The following is a 23118-nucleotide window of genomic DNA, read 5'->3' on the forward strand; positions in this document are numbered from 1 at the left end:
GTGTTCAGGTTCAATTGGGACTAAGAATTGTTTGGTTTAAACTTTGGCTCAGCCTGTTCTGTCCTCGACCATGTAGCAAAACAAGGGAGATGGGTCAACCATGCCGTTTAAGAATGTTAGTTGTTATTCTCTTGGTCAGACCAAGTCTCGAAGATATTTTAACGATGTGTGTGTGTGTGTGTGTGTGTGTGCGTGCGTGTGTGTGTGTGTGTGTGTGTGTGTGTGGGTGGGTGGGTGGCTTTGGGTGTGGGTGTGGGTCTGTGCGTGCACGTGCATGCATTTGTGTGTGTGTGTGTGTGTGTGTGTGTGTGTGTGTGTGTGTGTGTGTGTGTGTGTGTGTGTGTGTGTGTGTGTGTGTGTGCGTGCGTGCGTGCGTGTGTGTGAGGGAGGATCTGGGATAACTGGACCTCGGTGACTTTAAGTTATAGCAGTTGGACCAGTTGGTTAACCCAAATGTTCCCCCGATACGAGTCTGTTAGCTGCTTGACTTGGTTTGCCCTTTCTGCATGTCAGAGCAACTGATCTTCAACATTCCTGTGCAAATCCCTGCCCCACGACATGCATATATATAGTCAGATCGTAGCACAAAACCACCTATACTTGAGAGATCTCTCCCCAACACTTGCATCATTCTGACAACAACGGTCTGAACACAGTTTAACCCTTTAGTGGCTCTAGGTGCAATAGGAACAGAGACTCCATCGACGGATATAACTGGTAAGGCTATAGAAGCTAATTGTTACTATTTTTATTTATTATTTTATTATTATTTTTACCTTGTGTTTTATCTTAATGTTTTAAATGTTTTTTGACTCTAATTTATTTCCCTCTTTCTTCCTGTTTCCTTTGTTTTACATTTGTTAACTTTGTGAAGCAAATTGAGTTGCACCTGTGTATGAAATGCGCTATATAAATAAACTTGCCTTGCCTTGCCTATAGGCTTAACATATAGGCTGATTTTGATTTTGCAGTAGAACCCTCCCCTCCCTTTTCCCATTGTCAAATTTGGTGAAATTTGATCTGCGTCCCGTGTTTTTTGTTTGTTTGATTTCTGTTTGTTTGCTTTAAAGAATATATATTATTCATGTTGTTGCTGCTGTTGTTGACGTTGTACAAATTACAAATTTATCTACAATTTCATACCGCTTATGTGATAAAATGAACTAGGCATATTTGATGCATCTTCATACATTTTATCTTGTGCATAGCTGTAACATTATAGGCTGGTTGTCAGCAACTGAATGTGACATGCAGAATGTATGCCTACATTTCAAAACTCTGGTTTTCAAAATATGCTGAAGACGCACCTGTCACAAAAAAGTTTTTATTTTTCAGCCATATGTCATATTTACTGTACACCTAAACAGATACAAAAAAATACCTGTATAAAAAAATGTCCACATATGTGTAATCAGCACCTAAATCTTTATGTCTTTCTCGCTGTCAGAACAATGGCAGTGGTGCAAACTCAGGTAAGCACCACGGTAACAGTGGGCCCGGTCGCGCCCCCGCCCGCCCCCAAGCCGGGCAACTGGAGCACCGGCCTGTTCGACTGCTGTGCGGACATGTCATCATGTAAGACACATGGATCACACACACACACACACACACACACACACACACACACACACACACACACACACACACACACACACACACACACACACACACACATGCAATTCTTTTTTGCGTTGTCTAGCTACACACACACACTCACACACACACACACACACACACACACACACACACACACACACGGATGCTATTATTTTTTGCGTAGTGCATTGAATAATAATACAATGTGACCTTGATTTACATTAAGATATTATTATTATTATTATTATTATTATTATTATTATCATTATCATCATTATTATCATTATTATTATTATAACTTAATTAGATTAATTACTGTAATTACATCGGAAATTAACGTTCAAAAATGAACACAATTAATTATAAGTAGGCATACATTCATAAACTGCCACACCCAAAGCTCCGAGCCACAAATTTCACCCAGCTCCGCTCCTCATTCAGACATGACGTCAACTCCCGCTCACCTGCATACTAACTCTCTCTCTCTCTCGCTCACCTGCATACTAACTCTCTCTCTCTCTCGCTCACCTGCAAACTAACTCTCTCTCTCTCTCGCTCACCTGCAAACTAACTCTCTCTCTCTCTCGCTCACCTGCATACTAACTCTCTCTCTCTCTCGCTCACCCACACAGACATGCACAATTATCTTTCTCTGTCTCTCTCTTTTGGCTTCGCATGTTGGTGATTTTCTTGAAAACATTTTGGAAGCTTCTCCCGTCCTTGTGAGATATATCATAATGCATTGCACACTAACAAGTTGTCTCAGTTCATGATTTTTAAAATTCCTTCCTGTTTCCTTGAGATTCTCTGTATAGGCAGAGAGAGTAGATAAGAGAGAGATTCCATTGGCATTGTTTCCGGGTTCTACTGTCGCAAGGGGGGGGGGGGATCCCCCTTTAGGCAGATCTAAGGACTGTTCTATTCATTCTAGGAACATTATGACACGCCCCTTTAGGCAGACCGGAACCTGGTCACGTTAGGTGCCCATAGAAACCTATTATGTTGGCATATCTCTATATACTTAAAGAATCTCTGGTATAGGCTACCTTCTACTTTATCTACCATACTGTATCTATGTTTTTCTATACGTAGGGCTACGGTCTTATTTTGTCTGTAGTAGTGTTATTGAGATATTAAGTTGGCGGTTTATGGTCTTCAATTTTGATGGTTATTTTATATCAGAGGTATTTTTGTTAATTGTGGGCCTTTGTCTGTTTAAAGTCATTAGAGTATTAAAGGTGCAGCACTGTGTGGGAAATGGTCAAAAAGGTACTGCAACTATGCTGCTCATTGAAACTGGGCTGCCTATTGCCAAATTTGATATTTACATGAAAGTTTACTAAGTAATAAACACATATTATCTAGTATGGCTCAAGTAGTCATTTTTGCAGCTAAAAAAAATCTGGAAATTCCAAAAGGCGGACCATGGAGAAGCTCCCCCTTTTCATGTATGAAAAGTGCAATTTTCCTAGTCATAATGAATACTTAGAATTTGATGGTGGTGGTACGTTTCCATGAAAAAGGTAACATTAGTGAATGGGCAGCATGAATTCTGGAAGTGAACAACTACAAATCTTACACAGTGCACCGTTGAAGTACTGTAGGCTATGGTAGGCCTATTGCCACTCTTTTCCCACCTTTCTCTTTCACCAAGTATCCCACCTACTCTAATGAGAATGATAACAATGCAATTAAATTAGATTAATGAGATGAATGAATTACAAAGTCTGTAATTAATTAGATTATTGTTTGTATCTACTTACACACAGCACTAATTATTATGATCAAATTGGGATGTTTTAGAAGATTAAATATTTACCCTAACAGTCACATTGGATAATCAATATCACTAATCAAGTTGCCAGGGACTGCAAATGCAGTGTATAAACTTTGGATTAGTTTGGACGCGCCTTTTCAGACAAAAACATGCAAAACAAAGCCTTTACTGACAAGTTAGAGTTAGCCTAGTAATTGTTTTGGTGGGCATGGTTTTAACTTTTTCTTGGTTAGTTTTGTAGTTAGTCACAAAACTAGAATGCTAAAACAATTGAATACAGACAGGTTATAGTCAGACACATTTGGTTTGTGTACATTTTCACATGAACAACAAGGTCCATAACAAGGTCCATAACAAGGTCCATAACGAGGTCCATAACGAGGTCCATAACGAGGTCCATAACAAGGTCCATAACGAGGTCCATAACAAGGTCCATTTACTGCATTAGGTTGAAAGACGTTTGCATTTCATGCAACATGCATTTCATTTAGATGCCTTGAAAGAACAATTTGGGTCTTGTACGACAATTTTCTCCCAAAAAGCCCCCATAAACGATAATTTTGAGGTTTTGGTATGATAATTCAGCATTTCCCATCTGGCAACACTGTCACTGACCCATTAACAGATCCCTTGATGCCCTTCTAGGCTGTTTTGCGTTCTGGTGCTTCCCGTGCATGCAGTGCCAGACGACCGGCAAGCACGGCTGGTGCTGTGCAATGCCCCTGCTGGACCCCCCGTCCTGTCTGGCTGTCACCTGCTGCATACGCAAGTCTGTCCGCCACAAGTTCAACATTGAGGTACTGTGTATGCCTAGCTACCTATATAAAACTAACAATAAAAGAAAAAGATGTCCTAAGAATTTGAAAAGTGGATAGCCGGAGGGAAGAAACTCTTGCAAAATATCTCTGTCATGCATTGCATGAAATGTAGTAGTTTCTAGAGATGCACAGGATCCAAGATCCGGTTCCGGATCCGGCAGGATAATAGGGTTTTTCACAGGATCCGGATCCGGCAGGATCTTAAGCAGTGGATCCGGTATCCAGCAATTACCTAAAAATCAGGTTCTGTTGCATCTCTAGCCTAGGTTTTTCAGTCAGTCTTTCACAACCCCAATTGCCGCATGGAGTGAAAGCCCTTTGATTGCGGCCAGTGCAGGCAGTGCGGCAGTAAGCCAATGAGTCTAGAAAATAGTTTGAGCCAACGTAATAAAAAGGGCCCACGTGTGCGAGTGGGCTATGTGTTTCAACCCTTTCGTAGGATCAGGTATCCAGCAGGCTTCTGCTAACTCTTTGTCTAGCCGCTACCACACTAGTAAGTCTTAGCCAGTTTAGCTAACTAGCCACATAGCTACAGTAACTAGCTTCATGCTATGCTTGCCATTGCCATGGCAATGACACGTTTACTGGTTCGTACGTATGACGTTGTACGTATCAATCTAGTTAGTTAGTTGTGTGTGTGATTAAATGGAGGACTCTCCAACTTCGGCTCTCTGTGTCCGAGTCCTTCCTTACTTCACACTTCATACAACTAGCTTGGCGTTTCTACCGATTGTTCCCGACTATATGTTCCGTTCTTTATCTACTCAAGCGTGACGCAGTCCCAGAAGCAGGAGAAGGGCGCTGCCCGTCCGTGCCCGAACTCCTGTGGATTCAACAGTGCTGCAAAGGACACCCACAATGCCACATGGGCTACATAGCCTCCGTCACACTTGGCTTTGAGGCGTGTTGCGGTTACCTGTGTCAAGACTGGAGTGCGCTAAGCGCTAGCATCCGTCGAAGGCACATACACGTAGCATTCGTGAGCCTGAATTCCCTGAACAAATGGAATACTTTGTCGAGCAATGCACGGCACCTCAGGCTTTACCGGCATCTATCTCGACTGAAGGGTGTCAGGCGTCTGCGCCTGGTACTGAGGCATATGACACCCCCTTAGGATATCCCCTTAGTACAGGAGGCCCTTCAAGCCCATCCAAGAGGTGGACTTGGGGATCCTCTCCATTAGGACAAACCTTTTTCCTCGCCCTGGCGACGACTAAGCGCGCTAGTAAATTGCATGCCCTGTCGGTAAAACCAGCATGCCCTGTCGGTAAAACCCGCACAATTCGCAGACAACGATGCTAGGGTCACACTAAGAGTGAAACCAACATTTGTCACTGACATTCTGAACTCCTTCAGTTGTGAGCCAGTTGAGCTGCGGGCCTTTCTCTTCCACGGAGCAGGGGCGTCAAAACAGAAACGGTACCTTTCAGAGCAACCGAGCAGCTGTTTGTCTGCTTTGCCAACCCCTCTAGAACAGTGTTTCTCAACCTTTTTTTAGGCGAGATACCCTTTCAGTTCATGAAAAATTTCAAGAAACCCCAAATCAACAAGCCATAACATAGCATCGAATCCGATACCACAAAAGCTTCGAAAAGTAACACATTTGGAGACGTCACACGACCTACGTTCGAAGTTGCAGCTGACTGGGGCGACCTATATTTACTTTATTGTGCATAAATGGCAGATGAAAGATTTCCACTGACTGGCATTAAATTATCAATTTAGATGAATATGTATTATATTACATAATTTATTTATCAGCAACGATTTCGCGGCACCCCTGTTGAGAAACACTGCTCTAGAAGACTAGCGCTGTCCAAGCAGAGGTTGTCAGGATGGCCAACGCCATCGCCATTCAGGCCATCGCCCTGGCTTATGAGGCATAGAGCCGCCAGGCCCCAGCTCATATTAGGGCATAATCTACAGTACCAAAGCAGTCTCTCCATCCTGGTCCAGACCATCCCATAATACTACCATTTGCATTTCGTATTCATGGTCTGGACTTGGTTTGATCTGACGCGATTGCAGGAAGCATGAACGACATTTTCGGAAAAATCTGGATTTAACTTTTAAGTTGTTGAACAAACATGTCTGACGTCTATCTATGGCGATGTAGGAGCGTTTAACAGACATGTCTGACAGAACATCCTACCGTAGGATAAAATTACAATGTAGGACCGTTTGTCAGAACACTGGTGGAAATCCTACCGGTCAACATCGCTCCACAGAGGACAGGTACCAGATGTAGTGCAGAGCCAAGTGTCTTGGTGGAAGTACGTAGGATGGCGCGCGAGGCTACAGTCTCTCCGTCCTGGGCCCCCTTCCAGGGTGCTGCGGTAGCCGAGGCGTGTCAACGCCAGTTAGGGCCAAAACATACCAAGGCGGAACGGAACGGTCACGGGACGAATGCGGTCTTTCTGCTTAGTTTCGGCCGGCGTGTTTTTCTCTGCCTTTCACACTGACAGCGTCGGCGTGCGCGGCCAGTCCTGTTCAAAACCCTCCCCAGAACCAAAGCTAGCATGCTACTCTGCCATTCATTTGAATGAGACACCGCCGGTCGCTGGGGTGAAAAATACGCTCGAGTTCTATTTTCCAAATGCAGCGCGGCGCGGAGCCGGCTCCCGCGCCGCTGACGCTCGACTACCGCCGGTTGGTGTGTAAGGACAGATATGTTTCAATGTATTTTCACCGACGCCGGTAAAAAACGCGGCCGTTCCGCAACGCTTTACCGCCTTGGTGTGTAAGACCCCTCAGGCTAACCCGTTACCCGGACATCCTTGTCAGGTTGCTTGGATGTGACTAGAGATGGGATTTATGGCTCTTTGATGGGATCCGGATCATAATGGTTCGTTCCTTTCAAAGAGCCATTCAAAAAACTGGCTCTTTTGGCTCTTTTAAATTATTTATTCAGTGTTAAGAATGTAATATTTTGACTACACTTCTCGGAAATTATGTCCAAACAGCAACTGATTATCTTCTTTGTCAGCTTTCTTGGATGTGACAGCGTAGTGGGGCTTTTTTACTACACATGAACTTTGCTGTTTCCTCGCACCCAAAGACCTTGTAAGAAACTTTTCGGAGTTGAGTTCTCTACAAAAAGTTTGGATGTGGAGAGAGAGTGAGAGAGATGGTTGGTAAACAGAGAGAAACAGGGAAAAAGAGATGAGGGGTAGACAAAGAGAAAGAAACTTGTAAGACCTTGTAAGAAACTTTTCGGAGTTGAGTTCTCTACAAAAAGTTTGGATGTGGCAGCGCCACAGGCCACAGGGTCCTGGTCTCAAGTGGCGACGACCTCTAATTGGGTTTGGTGAAAGACTAAAGCTGGGCTTACACTGTGCAATATTTTCAGTCGTGGGTATTAAGCTCCTGCTCACACTGCACGAGGAAATTTCGCGATTTAAAATTTCATATCTCACGACTCACACCCTCACACTATACGAGCTGACGGTCGGATGCGAGCAGAATGGTCCGACTGTGCGACACGACACACGTGTTTCCCGGGGCTGCATAGGGGGGAACATGCGCACCTGAGGTGGAGATGAGGACGCGATCAAGAGCGAATCGCACGGCCCTATTAACTTGTGCATGTGTAGTGTCAAATTGGGTCGTAGCACTGCTTCAACTATGCGATTTCGTCACGAGGCACGACCAGGATTTCAAACAGTTTTGATTTTCTTGCGACCCTGCGATTGCACGATCGTGAGGCGAAATCGCTTGTCGCTACCCCATGTACACTGCGCGATGCTAGACTTACGATTGACCTGCGATTGAGCAAGAAATCGGCCCGACTCCCAAAGAGTCGTGCGAGTGCCAAATCATGGCAAAATCGGGGCAAAAGTCGCACAGTGTATGTCCAGCTTTAGTCTGTCTATGGCGAGGAAGCCTTCATGGAGTTAGGCCTTCCCTTGTGTTCTGGGTGTCTGACAAGGCAATCAGGAGAGATCGTATACACCCATAGTGAGATGTCGAGTGAGTCGACCTGGAGAACTATAGGTTACGTCTAATCCCAGTTCGTGAGTCGACCTGGAGAACTATAGGTTACGTCTGTAATCCCGCTTCTCTGAGTGAAATGATCGAGACATCTCAATCCATTTTCGGAAGCTTCTACAGTACATTTATATGAAACAATTCTGCAGCTACTATGTTCAACTAATTCTCTCTCTCTCTCTCTCTCTCTCTCTCTCTCTCTCTCTCTCTCTCTCTCTCTCTCTCTCTCTCTCTCTGTTTCTCTTTGTCTACCCCTCATCTCTTTTTCCCTGTTTCTCTCTGTTTACCGACCATCTCTCTCACTCTCTCTCCCTATTTCTCTCTGTCTAACCCCCATCTCTCTCTCTCTCTCTCTCTCTCTCTCTCTCTCTCTCTCTCTCTCTCTCAGGGATCCGTGTGTAAGGATATATGGGCAACTCTCTGTTGCTACATGTGTGTGTGGTGCCAGATGTCCAGGGAGTTGAAGACTCAGGATTAACCCATTGATGCCTGGTGCTGCGTTGCGCAACATTGGCCCGGGCGCCTGGAGCTGCATTATGCAACATTCAGGCTCATGAGATTTGAGACAACTTTAATAAAAATATTTGTTTGTTTGAGATGAAGGAACACATTCTAATGAAAGATGAGGGTCTTAGCGTTTAAATGCAACTTATTGCATGTTTTCATGTGCTTCACAGTCTGAGATATTTAGGTTTTTATAGGCTGAGGGCGGCTTTTCTTAAAAAGGGCTCAGGCGTTCAGGACCCTTTTTTGCAGGTGCCTTAGGCGTCAATGGGTTAAGAACCACGGCAACCCACCATCCATACAAGAGAGGATAAAAGAGAAATGGACAACACACACATATGCACTGCACAAACTCAACTCAGACCTTTACCTTTTTTTCTGGAAATTAATTCTCACCATCCTTATCTCAGCAGGTTTCAAGGTGTGTCTTGCACATGTGAAAAAAGGCACTTTTGTCATACCCAAGTAAAGGAAACAAACATGGTTTTGACATTCTTTGAGCCTTTCGCTTCAGAAATGTTGTAATTGACCATCACTGTCACTACTAGTTAGACTGGTCCATTATCTGTTTGACTTTGAAGTAACTATGAGAAACAATGGTGATGTCAAAAGTTACAGTCAATCACATATTTCACAACTTGTACTATTGTGAATAAAGCAAATGTATTTGTAAAATGTATTCAGTGATTGAGTGTGTGTGTGTGTGTGTGTGTGTGGGGGGGGGGGGTGGCTGTGGCTGAAACTAAGACCACCTGGACTCCAGACTCCAAAAAAGTGAGCTCTGTCTTGACATGTTTGGTGGGTGTACAGTTGTTATGTCCTCAGGGTAGTTGTTGGCTGAAGCAGGGGCGTAGCACCAAATTTGGGGCCCTAGGAATAACCTCTTCCATGGGCCCCCCTACACACACCCCAACCTAAACAACCCTAAATCCCCACCACCCCCCCCCCACCCCGTGCGCGCGCCTACCTCCTGATATTGTCATCCTTCTTGCCTTCCTCAGAATACCCCTCTATGCTTTCCTCTCCTTCACTTGAATCGTTCTCATCTTCAATCATATGACATAATAGACATACTAAAAATATAAAATGTCTTAATCTTTCACATTACCAGTTATGAAAAGTAGGCTATCATATTCATAGGGATGACATTTAATCACTTCATCACTATGGTGTGAGGGGGAGGAGAGAGACTGACAAATCTCTTTTCACAATGCTTCCAGCCTACTGTTTCGTGCACTATGGACACACGAGACATTGATATGTTGAACTGTACTTTCTTCAATGTGCATCGCTGAACAGAAACACAGGCGCTCGCGCGCACATTCGTTCACTCGCACTGCCCCGCACGCACGTCACGTTTGCCCGTATCAGTGTTTGGGAGAGCAAGGAAAAGAGAGTCAGCTGTGCCGGTAGAAGCTGACTTCGAAATGTCGCTTAAAACCTGCGGTAAAGCAGAGTAGCCTAAATAGAACAAAAGTATCGCTGTTTGGATTTGATGTCGCTCAACCTTTGAAAGTCAGGGCACCCCGAACCTAGTAAGGCTATTAGCCTAGGCTATTTATTTCTTTGAAATCATTATTTATTAGGCTACTACATATACTTTCAGATTTAAATGGGCCAGTAACTATTTCACAGTAGCTTGTAATTTTCATGAGCACTCAATGCAGATAGGCTACCTGCTCAGCACGGAGGTAGGTAGGCTACTCTGCCTCTTTTCTTGCGCTATGCAAACAGGGTCATCTCTTGCGCTTTGCGCAGATTAGAATGGCGTCAGCAACATTCAAAACGCAGACTGGTGCCCCGTCAAAATCTCGTCATTATTTTACCACACTTCAGCTATAACGGGCGTTGTCAGATGGTCAGAGACATGGCCAAGTAACCAGAGCTTTGAGACCGCAAAATAAAAGCAGAATGAAGGTTCAAGACTGACAGCTGTTCGCACCGCCACCTTGACATTGGCAACTGATGAATATGACGTCGACTAATATCGACAGAATCAATCTGCAAATTCGATGACCAGGGCGGGCAGCATTGCACCCGGTTGAGAAACCGCTTTTCTTCAAGACTATGATATTAGCTAAAATAGGCTCACCTTCTCTCAAGTTCACACCATTTGCACCTGCTGCGACAGGGGGCATCTTCACGTTCGTGACATTTTCTGAAATTGAGTGGGATTCATTTTACAAATAGCCTTTGCTATAATTTGGATATTTGAACCAACATCGACCCATGTTGGTCTTTTGGGACACTTGTTATGAATATAGGCCTATCAAAGACAAATATGGGTTCACAATGATAGCCAACAAAATGAGATTATTTTTTTCATTTGACATCGGCTATCACAGAAGGCCACACGGAATGGGAATGGGATAGGCTAGTTAGGTATCCTACTTTGTAGGCTGTAATTTTGACATTTGGGCTCACCTTTCTTGCAAGAAATCAGCTGCAGTTGCTTTCCTTCATTTTGTTTCCCCTGTCTCTCTTGCCTTTCTATTCTTTTTGTGAAAGCCTGGTGTTTTAGAAGTCTTTCATTGCTAACCGGCTGCTGCGTTTAATGCCTAATAATAATGACGTGAGTGAGTGTTGATTCCGCATATTGTACAATCAAAAGTCCGCGAGAGGGCGGACTAAACCAATGCGTGATAATGGGGGTGTCTGATATAGAATATAGCCGATTTGCAGGCTAGTATATCCAATTCAACAGATGTATTTCCAGAGAACCTTGGAATTACATAAATTACCAACATGTATTGACATTATTTTTAAAATAATGTTTAAAAAAATGAAAGAAGAAAAATATTTTCCATGGGAGGGCCCCCGGTGGGCCCCCCAAGTGGTCTGGGCTCTAAGAATGAGTCAGGGTTTTCCCCCCCTGTTCCACGCCGCTGGGCTGAAGGGGCCACCCTAACCCTAGTAACATTAGCATCCAATAGACATTTTGACGGATGATGAAAAAAGTTAATTTCATGCCCTGCATAGTACCATGTAATGAGGACACAACAATTGTAGGCCGTCTGTCTCACAGGAAGTCTGTCTCACTCACACCCCATTGCGCCCCCTGCTGGTTTCCCTGATGACAACACTTACCCACATATCCAGGCGTGCCGCAGGCCGTGGACATGACACTGCCAGAGTCCTCGATCTTGGACAGGCCGAAGTCACTGATCATGATCTTGGAGTCTTCCTCCATACTGTAGTACAGCAGGTTCTCTGGCTGCAGAGGAAACATAACAGGCCAGTCAGTAGTAATACTTCATAATAATGGATGCATAAAATGCATTGTAAAGACGTAACTGTAAATAATGAACTAATGATAAACAAAACATTAACTTTTTTTGTAAATGTGTGGGAAATGTTGTGTTGATATTCTATATATCAAACTTTTACATTTGTTTTGTAAATTGATTAAAAAAATACAAGATTTGTAAAATCGTGAACATATTATTTTTATAAAACTTGGTAAATATATATATTTCAAAACCACTTGTTAATGTTTTGCTAATCATTAGTTAACTATTTACTAAGTCTTTATAATGCCTGCTATGCATTATAATAATAGTGTTACCACATTGACTTAACACAGCACTGCACATCAGTATATATTATTACATTACATTACATTGCATTTGGCAGACGCTTTATAACCAAAGCGACTTTCAAAAGAGGACATAGTCAAGCCAACATCACAAGCAAATACAAAGTGCACAGGAGATATACAGAACAACAAGTGCAGTTGCAAAGAGGGGTTAGTTGTTGTTGTTTTTTTATTTAAAGAGTAAATAACGAGTACACACACGCACAAACACACACACACACAAACTAAACTAAACTAAACATCATGTCAGGAGTCTGCCCTGGGGGAAGGCCAGCTCAAGCATTAGTCTAGTAGATTCTCTCGAAAGAGGAAGGTCTTTAGTTGTTTCTTGAAGGCTGCAAGAGATGTGCTTAGTCTTGCTGCCTCTGGGAGACCGTTCCACCACTTGGGTACCACAACGGAGAACAATATTGACTGGGAGTACCTAGAGCGACTGGATGGCAGAACCAGATGGCTTGTGCTGGATGAGCGCAGTTCTCTTCCAGTAACATAAGGTAGTTAGTAGGTCCTTCAGATAAGCTGGGGCCATTCCTGTGATGGTTTTGTAGGCAAGGGTCAATGCCTTGTGCTTGATCCGGGCGGCGATCGGTAACCAGTGCAACTCAATAAATAGAGGAGTGACATGGGTTGACAAATCGGTGAGGCAACATGGATGAAGGACCACCACCCACAGCTGAACCTGGCCAAGACCGAGCTCCTGGTGATCCCAGCTAAAGAGTCGCTCAGTCACAACATCAACCTCAAGATAGGCTCCACCATCGTGACCCCAAACAAAGTCGCCAAAAACCTTGGCGTCATGATTGATGATGAGCTGTCATGCTCCACCTACATCAACTCAGTCGCCCGGACCTGTCGATTCCAGATGTCCAACGTACGGAATATCAGACCTGTGCTGACACAATATTGTACACAACGACTGGTCCAGGCCACGGTCCTGTCCCGCGTTGACTACTGCAACTCACTCATGGCAGGTCTATATAGACACCATGACATTACTGTAGATAGCACTTTTATCCAAAGCAAATAAGCTGATGTCATGGCTGGTTTAAAAACAAACAAACACCCAGTCTACATCCTCTGAAGATGGCTTAGACCAAAACAAACATCCTGTCTACATCCTCTGAAGATGGCTGAGGCCAAAACGTCTTGGTAACCCACTAAATAAAAAAGAAATGCAAGATTGCAGCTTTTTTTTTTATTTTTTTATTTTTTTTACAACGTATGCACTGATCCAGTAGCTCACAACCGAAGACCATTTTTAAAAACAATTAAGCACGTCCTCAACAACATCCAAGACGACTTCATTTTAGATATTGGTCATAGTCACTTGAGCTGTATGTGGGGTTAGGTGCCTTGCTCAAGGCCATGGATGGTAAGGAACTCAATCCAGCTACCACTCAACTCCAAGACAGAGGGGCCCCCTTACACGAGCTTTAAACATTGGCCAATGATTACAAGAGGTATGTTTGTTTGAAATGCCTGCCTGGCTTAAAGCAATGCGTTCTAGATATGACACACAGTAGCAACATTTTCAGACCCTCCCATTCGTTTAAACATCCCTGTAGGTTTAGTTTCCTAACAGAGCATTCCACATTGTAAACAGTTATGACAGTGGTTCTCAAACTTTTCCCATCATTCCCCCCTTCGGAGGATCTGGATGCTTCCGACCCCCCCCTCCCCAAGCAACAGTAGTACTCGCGCAGACTGATTTTACGTTCGCTGCACTGCGCAGAATCAGATATTTTATCTAACCTTAGATAAAACAAAGAGGGAGGGACGTGTGTTCATTTCCTATGCTATTGAAATTCATGACAATTTCTAATACAATGTTGGTGAGGGCTTAAATGTATTGCTTATTGGAGAGACAGAATCAAAGAAAAGGGGCCTTGCATCAATTGTTTTCTTTATTTTTGTGCACAGACGCATTTCGGCGTGTGCCTTCCTCAGTGTGCACTCTGAGGAAGGCACACGCCGAAACGCGTCTGTGCACAAAAATAAAGAAAAAAATTGATGCAAGGTGCGCCCCCCTTTTCTTTGATTCTAAGTATTCATTTGGGACAGCACCCTTAAAAGTTATCAAGAAACCTGAGTGAAGCCTGCTACCTACTTGATTTATTATTGGAGAGACAGGAAATAATTTCCTTTGGGGAAAAAAAACCCAAAATCAGATGTCACGTGCCCCCCCAGCGGGGCTTGCCCCCCCCCTTTGAGAAACACTGAGTTATGCCATGAGCCTGTCCCTTTGGCAAAGTATATGTACTGAAGGAAAAGGAACAAGAAAGGAACCGTAAAGCGTTACCGAAGTATCCTTTTCTCTAAGTACCCTTTTCTCCATTCAACTGTATATCGAAGAGTTCAGATGCAAACCCCCCTAAATCCATTTTCTGAAGACCTGCACTTCTATATTTTTAGAGAACCCCGTTGTTGGTTTGGTTTACATTCATGTACTTAATAATACATATAAATAGTTATATTACATAAATAAACTAAAACATATTGCAATTTTGATAGTTTTGTATTAAATAACAATAAATTAAGATTATTTTCTGAAAAGGCACTTAGGGGGTTTTGCATCTGAACTCAGTACCGTGTGGTCCCCAAACCGGGACCCATGCCGGGACCACTGTCGCAACCCAACCCCCAACCCTGACACCCCCATTTTCCAAATGCCTCAGATAATTCACAGGACATGTATTATATATAACATGTCTTATAAATTCAGTGTTGTTACTAACTCATTTCGGGAGTTATGTTGTTAACTATTAACCTATATGTTTCCCTTATTTTTTTTTATTTATTTTTAAGTCCATTATGTCTGCAACCCCCTTCAGTATGTCCGCGACCCCCGACCCCTAGGGGTCCCGGCCCCCAGTTTGGGAACCACTGCAGTACAGCATGTCCGTGTCTCTCATCATAACATACCATAAGCACACTCACTACACTCGAGTGGCCGATCACTGACGTGAAAGGAACATAGTGAGTCACGAATTCACATGAGTCATACAATATTTACGCTTCTGGAAAAAGAAAGACACATCTGGGTTCAAAGTAGAAAAGAAAAAACCACGAGGTAAAAGCACGGCACACCGCAGCAGCCTCCTGTACTATACTGTACTGTACTGTACTATACTGTACTGTACTGTACTGTACTGTACTGTACTTAGGGGTGGACGGTGTGGCCAAAAATGTACCCTATACCCCAGTATAATTTGAGCCACTGGCGGTATACAATATATGTGATGGTATTGTACATTTGTGTATAAATTGACTGCACTGTACTGTTACTGTGCTGCTGTACCTTCAGGTCTCTGTGTACGACGTTCATGTCATGTAGGTACTTGACAGCGTCCAGGATCTGGCAGATGAGCTTGCTGGCGTCCCGCTCTGTGTAGAAACCCTTCTCCACGATCCTATCAAACAGCTCGCCCCCTGACACTCTGAAACATGCAGCAGGGACACAGGAGGAGTAGTAAGAAGAAGCACTAGATATATGACGTTCATTATTATGGCTTAAAGGGACACTGTGTAGGAAATGGTCAAAAAAGGTACTGCAACTATGCTGCTCATTGGAACTGGGCTGCCTGTTGCCAAATTTGATCTTTACATGAAAGTTTACTAAGTAGGCCTAATAAACAAATATTTTCTAGTATGGTCCAAGTCAGGGCTTTGAACCGTTATTTTTTTCCAAACGTTCCGTTCCGAACAGAAACGGAATTATAACGTTTCCGGTTCTGAGTTCCACCAATATATTGACGTTCCCGAACCGGTTAGAACCAAAAATTATTGTTCCCGGAACGGTTAATTTCGTTCCGGTCAGCTGATTATTCCCCATAGGCCTAACTGACGTTAAAAAAGAAAGACGGAAGTGCAAATGAGTCAGCCTACATTCAAAACTGTTTATTCAAGCGGATGAAAAGAATATCCTCCAGAATTTTGTTCATTCAGGGACAACCTAAGCGGAGAAGCAGAGAATAAACCTCAATGATGAAAATGTGCGCTCCACGCTGACTTGGGTAACGGGGAGCACTATGATGGACATTGTGAGTTTGTGCATATTTGAAGCGGCCATGGAAGCCCAATGACGCTGAACATTGTCGGTGCGCTTTGCACGCACTTCCCTGCAATGTCTTACAATAATGCAATGCAAACTCTGTCCTTTTGTATGACAGTGGTTTCTCTTATTTAAGATGTGGAGTGAAGACTTTGTAATCTACAGCTCTCTCTCCATTCAGTCAGAGAATGTCTGTCACACAGGACGTGAACCTCAGCCGCCATAGTAACGTGCGCAGGCAAATAATGACTTTGTTTGTTTGTTTGAGGAACGGTATTAACCGGTATTAACCGGTTACCATTATTTTTAAATAAGTGTTCCCGTTCCAGAACATAAAAAATAATAACGTTTCCGGTTTCGTTTCTGTTCCCTGTAAAATACAAAAAGTTTCTGGTTTTCGTTTTCGTTCCTTGAACCGGTTCGACGCCCTGGTCCAAGTACAGTCATTTTTGCAGCTAAAAATGGCTACATTGAGAATTTCAAAATGGCGGACCATGGAGAAGACCCCCTTTTTCATGTATGAAAAGTGCAATTTTTCCAATCATAATGAATACTTAGAATTTGATGCTGGTGGTAAGTATTCATGACAAAAGTAACATTAGTGAATGGGCAGCATGAATTCTGCAAATAAACAACTAAAAATCTCACACAGTGTCCCTTTAAAGTTACATCAAATCTTACGGTTTCTTTTGTTTCCGACTTGGGTAACACTTTAGAATAACTACTCAAAAAAGTTTTATAAACACTTTATTAGCATTTAATAATAATTAACATTTAACCAAGCATTTACAAATGTTTGTAAATGGGTAAGAACCAAACTATGACACAGTGGAGTGGGAATCAACTTCTACTGTGTGAGTTTTATGTGGTTTCATGAATTCTGGTCTTTGGAGGAGACACTTCAAGGGCCGATGTGACTGTGCGGTGTCTGCTGTTAGCATAGGGGTTTTTTTGGCCATTAATAAACATTTGTAAACATTTTGTTGATATTTAGTTAATTATATATAAAGTGCTTATAAATAGGTAGTTATTCTAAAGTGTTACAAGTCATTTTAATGAAAAAGTCGGGTGTACAGTATGAGAACAGTTTGTTTTTGTTCAGAGTTACCGTGAGCTTACGGCGTCCCTCACAGTATAGTAGTACGTTGGTGTTGTAGCATTTTCATGTTTTGCAATTTGGAACAAATGTTTTTCAAGAACCCCCGGACCCCACTCGGGGAACCTCTGTTCTAATCAACACATTGAGTGCGTATACATGCAGTTCAGTATCCCGAATATGAGGCTTATCCCGGTTATGATCATATTCGGGATAAGGTGTTTATGTGAGCACAGAGCGTAATATCCCAGTCAACGTTCTTGGCCGTTATAGAATTCTTCAAATGCGTGTAGCCTGGATACCAGAGACAGCGTTCCATGGGAAGCCCCTGTATCCGGGATAAGGTGTTTACATGCGGCAGTATCCCGGCTTCTGTTGGAATACTCCACCTGGCATATCCCGATTTCTCAGTATCCCGAATAAGGCCTTATCCGGGATACTAAAGTTTATATGCTCAAACGCAAATTCGGGATACTTAATATCCTGATCATATTCGGGATACTGAACTGCATGTATACGCACTCATTGTGAGTTTCTAATCAACACATCCATAGAATAGTCTTTGAGGTGAGGTTGGTACTTACAGTTCCATCACCAGGTAAAGGTGTGATTGGCTCTCGAAGATGTCTTCCAGTGTCACAATATTGGTGTGCTTTATTCTGTAAAACAAACCAAAAGGAGACATTTTTAGGCTGCTTCACTTCATGAAATGAATACCGTCAGAAAAGGTTTAGCATGACCAGTGTGAATAACACCAGGGCTTTCCCAAACACTGTGGGCTATACGGCATCACCATAAACTAGAGATGCACCGGATCCTGATTTTTAGGATCCTGCCGGATACCGGATCCACTGCTTAAGATCCTGCTGGATCCGGAACCGGATCCTACGAAAGGGTTGAAACACATAGCCTACTCGCACAAGGGCAGTCATGGGTGAGCGGTTAGGGCGTCAGACTTGCATCACAGAGGTTGCCGGTTCGACTCCCGACCCGCCAGGTTGGTGGGGGGAGTAATCAACCAGTGCTCTCCCCCATCCTCCTCCATGACTGAGGTACCCTGAGCATGGTACCGTCCCACCGCACTGCTCCCCATGGGGCGCCACTGAGGGCTGCCCCCCTTGCACGGGTGAGGCATAAAAATGCAATTTCGTTGTGTGCAGTGTGCAGTGTTCACTTGTGTGCTGTGGAGTGCTGTGTCACAATGACAATGGGAGTTGGAGTTTCCCAATGGGCTTTCTTTCGCTTTCACAAGTGGGCCCTTTTTATTACGTTGGCTCAAACAATTTTTTAGACTCATTGGCTTACTGCCACACTGCCTGCACTGGCCGCTTCCAAAGGGCTTTCACTGCATGCAGCAATTGGGGTTGTGAAAGAATGACTGAAAAACCTAGAGATGCACCAGATCCTGATTTTTAGCTGCTGGATACTGGATCCACTGCTTAACGCAGCTGCAAGGGTTACTCCAATTTTAAGATCGCTGCATTGGCTCCCAGTAAGCTACAGAATTGATTTTAAGGCTATGCTACTTGTGTTTAAATCACTAAATGGAATGGGACCCACATATCTACTGGATATGTTTCAGCTGTATGCACCAACTAGGTCACTAAGGTCAACGGAGAAGAATTTGCTGGTGATTCCAAAAGTCAAAACAAAGTGTGGAGAGGCAGCCTTTAGCTTCTATGCTTCAAAGCTTTGGAACCAGCTTCCAGATGACATAAAAAATGCACCCACTATTGATAGCTTTAAATCTAGACTCAAGACAAAGCTGTTCTCAGATGCTTTCCCCTAGCTTAAATTACTAATCATTCTTTTTTTTTTAATTTATTATTATTATTTTTTTATGTTTATTTAATTTGTTTTATTTTATTTTATTATTATTTTTACCTTGTGTTTTATCTTAATGTTTTAAATGTTTTTTGACTCATTCATTCATTTCCTTCTTTCTTCCATGTTTCCTTTCATTTACATTTGTTAACTTTGTGAAGCACATTGAGTTGCACCTGTGTATGAAATGCACTATATAAATAAACTTGCCTTGCCTTGCCTTGCCTTAAGATCCTGCCGGATCCGGATCCTGTGAAAAACCCTATTATCCTGCCGGATCTGGAACCGGATCTTGGATCCTGTGCATCTCTACCATAAACGGTAACCACGGTCAATAATTCCCCCTCTTGGACACTTCCATATTGTTAGTATGAAATGTGACCTGAACTAACAACGTTTTGTGAGATTAACTCAATTATCATAGACACACGGGCCTGTGCCATGTTTTTTTCTAGACGTGCTATTGGGCAGGCAAATGTCATTTATGGTGCTGGAAAGTGAGCTGTGATTGGGTTATGTCCGACAGGGATGCTGCCCACACTGCAAAACTAGTCCGCAGTAATCAACTTAAGCCCCATCCATCCATCACATCCTTCTATCCATCCATTCTTCCATCCATCCATCACATCCTTCTATCCATCCATTCTTCCATCTATTCATCTATCCATCCATCCATCCATCCAGCCATTGACTAAATAATTGTCCAGATCTAGGACTGACAGCCGTGTGCTCCCGCTAGCATGTGCAAATTACACCAACAGCAAGCAGTTTTATTCTTCAGGGATTATCAATCTTTTTTTTTTTTTTTTTAAACTGACGAACCACTGAAATGATTTTGAAAATACGGTTTGTGAAAACTATTTTGTTTTCCAAAATGGCATTGATTCAATGACAATGACAATGACAATGTATGGCACAGAGAAACGTATTACTGTACTATGATCTACTGAAAGATTTAGCATTTCCAAAAATATGTATCACCATAGTACTGGCTCAACAATATGGAATTTTCCTGCCTGTGCACTTTTTTTTCAGGTTGGAGCTTCACTAAATATTTTGATTGTGAGGGTGCTGGCTCAAATGCTCAACTCAATTTTTCAAGAAAGAGGCCACACCTTGCATTTAGTGTTTTTTTATTGCACAGTATAGCAAGTGTGCAATAAAAACACTACACCTATATGTACGGCACGGCCACTTTCTTAAAAAAAAAAAATCTGTGCACTACCATACAGCACAATGACACGGGGCCAGTCGATTTAGAATGAATGTCCATTCAGACCAAAAGCCATCAAATTATCCACAGTGGCAATAGTCATTATTTCTCCGTGGAGAGTCAGCGAATTGGGCGACCATCTGGAGCAAATTTGTCAGCAGTAAAGTAAGTAAATGGGGAAACTACTCAAATATACAGTATACCCACCACAAAAAAAGTAGACTACACCACTGCAGTGCAGCTACCGGTACATGATGCTGATTGAGGGGGTGGCGTGGCGCAGATCATTTGTATTAATTACTGGTGTAGCTCTCTCTGGACTAGCATGGCTGGGGGAGGCGGCTAGGCCTCCGCAATTAGCATGTCAGGGAAATTGCTATCTGTCAGGTAAGATTAAATGGTGTAGAGAGAAGACACGTGTGTGTGTGTGTGTGTGTGTGTGTGTGTGTGTGTGTGTGTGTGTGTGTGTGTGTGTGTGTGTGTGTGTGTGTGTGTGTGTGTGTGTGTGTGTGAGCGTGTGAGCGTGTGAGCGTGTGTGCGTGTGTGTGTGTGTGAGCGTGTGCGTGTGCGTGTGTGTGTGTGTGTGTGCGTGTGCGTGTGTGTGTGCGTGTGTGTGTGTGAGCGTGTGCGTGTGTGTATGTGTGTGTGTGTGTGTATGTGTGTGTGTGTGTGTGTGTGTGTGTGTGTGTGTGTGTGTGTGTGTGTGTGTGTGTGTGTGTGTGTGTGCGCGCACAGGAGGGAGAGGAGAGTTAGTGGCGGCCCCAGCAGATCAAAGGGAATGGATACATACAGTGCAGTGCAGACGTTAATGTACAGTATACATACAGTACAGTGCAAATGTTAATATACAGTATACATACTGTAAATGTCAATCTAGATCAGTGTTTCTCAACAGGGGTGCCGGGGCACCCTCAGGGGTGCCGCGGAAACGTGGCTGATAAATAAATTATGCAATGTAATACATGTTTGTTTAAATTGATAAGGTAAGAATTAATTAGTTAGTCAGTGGAATTTTTCATCTGCCATTTACGCACAATTATAAAATAAAGTAAATATAGGTCGCCCCAGTCAGCTGCAACTTCGAACGTAGGTCGTGTGACGTCTCCAAATGTAAGCTTGTGTGGTATCGGATGCGATGGCATTTTACAGCTTGTTGGTTTGGGGTGCCTTGAAATTTTTCATGAATTGAAAGGGTGCCTCGCCTAAAAAAAGGTTGAGAAACACTGATCTAGATGTCTGTGGTTGCATACATATATTCATGCATACATTACGTACATAACATACATTAATGTACAGGATATTCATAATGTATCTGTGGTTAGATTACTAAAGTCATTAGTAATTCCAGCCATGTGCCTGAGTCTGGGTACCTTATCTAGCTCGCTTTCATCTTTTTGTCCTTCCCTCTTTATCTCTTTTGTTCTCTCTCACATGTCTTTCTCCCTCTTTCTCTCTATTGCTCTATCCTTCTCTCCCTCACCCTCTCTGTTTTACACACACACACAGACATGGTTGCATTCCAATATGCACACCCCCGTCCTCCACTTGTGCTTGTGGCCTCATCCCGCCTCCTGGCAACCTCCTCCGTGGAGAAAACAATAAAGTTTCCCAGCTGTCAGCCTAAGCACAACAATTTTCGAGGGACTATTCTTCACTCACCATCCAGTTTGCAAATGAGAAAATGACTTAGCAATTGAGCTTTTGCGAGATATTGAAATATAATGGCGTGTACAGACCAGGAGCGAACGAAGCGACGGAAGTCATTATTTCTCTATGGAGGGCACGCGACCTGCGCTACCAAAGCGAATGCGCCAGGAGCGAAGCTTCTTGCGCGACCAGAGCGAATTTTGATGATTAAACTAAATCTAATCGCAGGCGAATTCGCTCTGACGCTGTTCGGCGAAAACCAATCGGAACGTTCATATCTCCGAATGTCCCAGGCTGTCAAGCCAGAGCCGTTATTTGATTAGCTGAATCAAACATGTCAATGCTGCGCCTGGAGCGAATACAGCGAATTCAAGGCGAAACTTCTTCTGCTACCCACGCTACCAGGCAGCGTAGTTCGCTCTTGGTCTGGACACGGCATAATGCTGTTGTCAGTGATGTCATCAAGACGTATTACTTCCTGGTACGAGGCCACAGGCACAAGTGGAGGAGGCAAGGTTGGATATTGGAACGCACCCATGCTCTCCTCATCCTCATCACTATTCCTTCTCGTTCTCTTCTGGAGAGCATTTAGATGTTCCAGAAGACTGATCTGATCTGATCTTATTCAGCGTGCAGGGCCGGATTAACGCACAGGCTAGATACTGTATGTCTGCAGCCTAGGGGCCCCCACCTGCCAGGGGCCCCCTGATTGGCTAAAAGTGAAAAGTTATCCTAATTCCTAGCTTGCCTTTGGGGGAGGGTCCTACAGCAACCTGTCGCCTTGGGGCCCCAGGTCATCTTAATCCGGCCCTGTCAGCGTGTCGTGTGTTGCTGTCGCTCTAATTCCCTCAGTGTCTCCATTCTCCTTCAGCGCTCTCTCCCCCGCTCTGTTTCTGCTCTCCCTCTCTCTCTCTGTCTCTCTCTCTCCCTCGCTCTCCCTCTCTCTCTCTCTCTCTCTCTGTCTCTCTCTCTCCCTCTCTCTCCCTCTCTCTCTCTCTCTGTGTCTCTGT

General features: G+C 43.6%; 2 protein-coding genes across 2 annotated transcripts in view; one reads left to right on the top strand and one right to left on the bottom strand.

The window, feature by feature from the left end:
* camk1a (calcium/calmodulin-dependent protein kinase Ia) overlaps positions 1-23118 on the bottom strand; it is a 91229-nt gene that overhangs the window by 29850 nt on the left and 38261 nt on the right. The window contains exons 3-5 of the mRNA XM_063214779.1: positions 18009-18083; positions 15576-15714; positions 11770-11896 (exon numbers count right to left, since the gene is read on the bottom strand). Of these exons, the coding sequence (XP_063070849.1) occupies positions 11770-11896; positions 15576-15714; positions 18009-18083 (341 nt within the window). The remainder of the gene's footprint in view (positions 1-11769; positions 11897-15575; positions 15715-18008; positions 18084-23118) is intronic.
* LOC134463038 (placenta-specific gene 8 protein-like) lies at positions 1452-9327 on the top strand. The gene is made up of 3 exons (XM_063216291.1): positions 1452-1575; positions 4019-4170; positions 8567-9327. Exons 1-3 carry the CDS (start codon positions 1452-1454, stop codon positions 8654-8656), a joined length of 366 nt encoding a protein of 121 aa, XP_063072361.1. The 3' UTR covers positions 8657-9327.

Source organism: Engraulis encrasicolus, chromosome 14 (genome assembly GCF_034702125.1).
Source record: "Engraulis encrasicolus isolate BLACKSEA-1 chromosome 14, IST_EnEncr_1.0, whole genome shotgun sequence".
Lineage (NCBI taxonomy): Eukaryota > Metazoa > Chordata > Actinopteri > Clupeiformes > Engraulidae > Engraulis > Engraulis encrasicolus.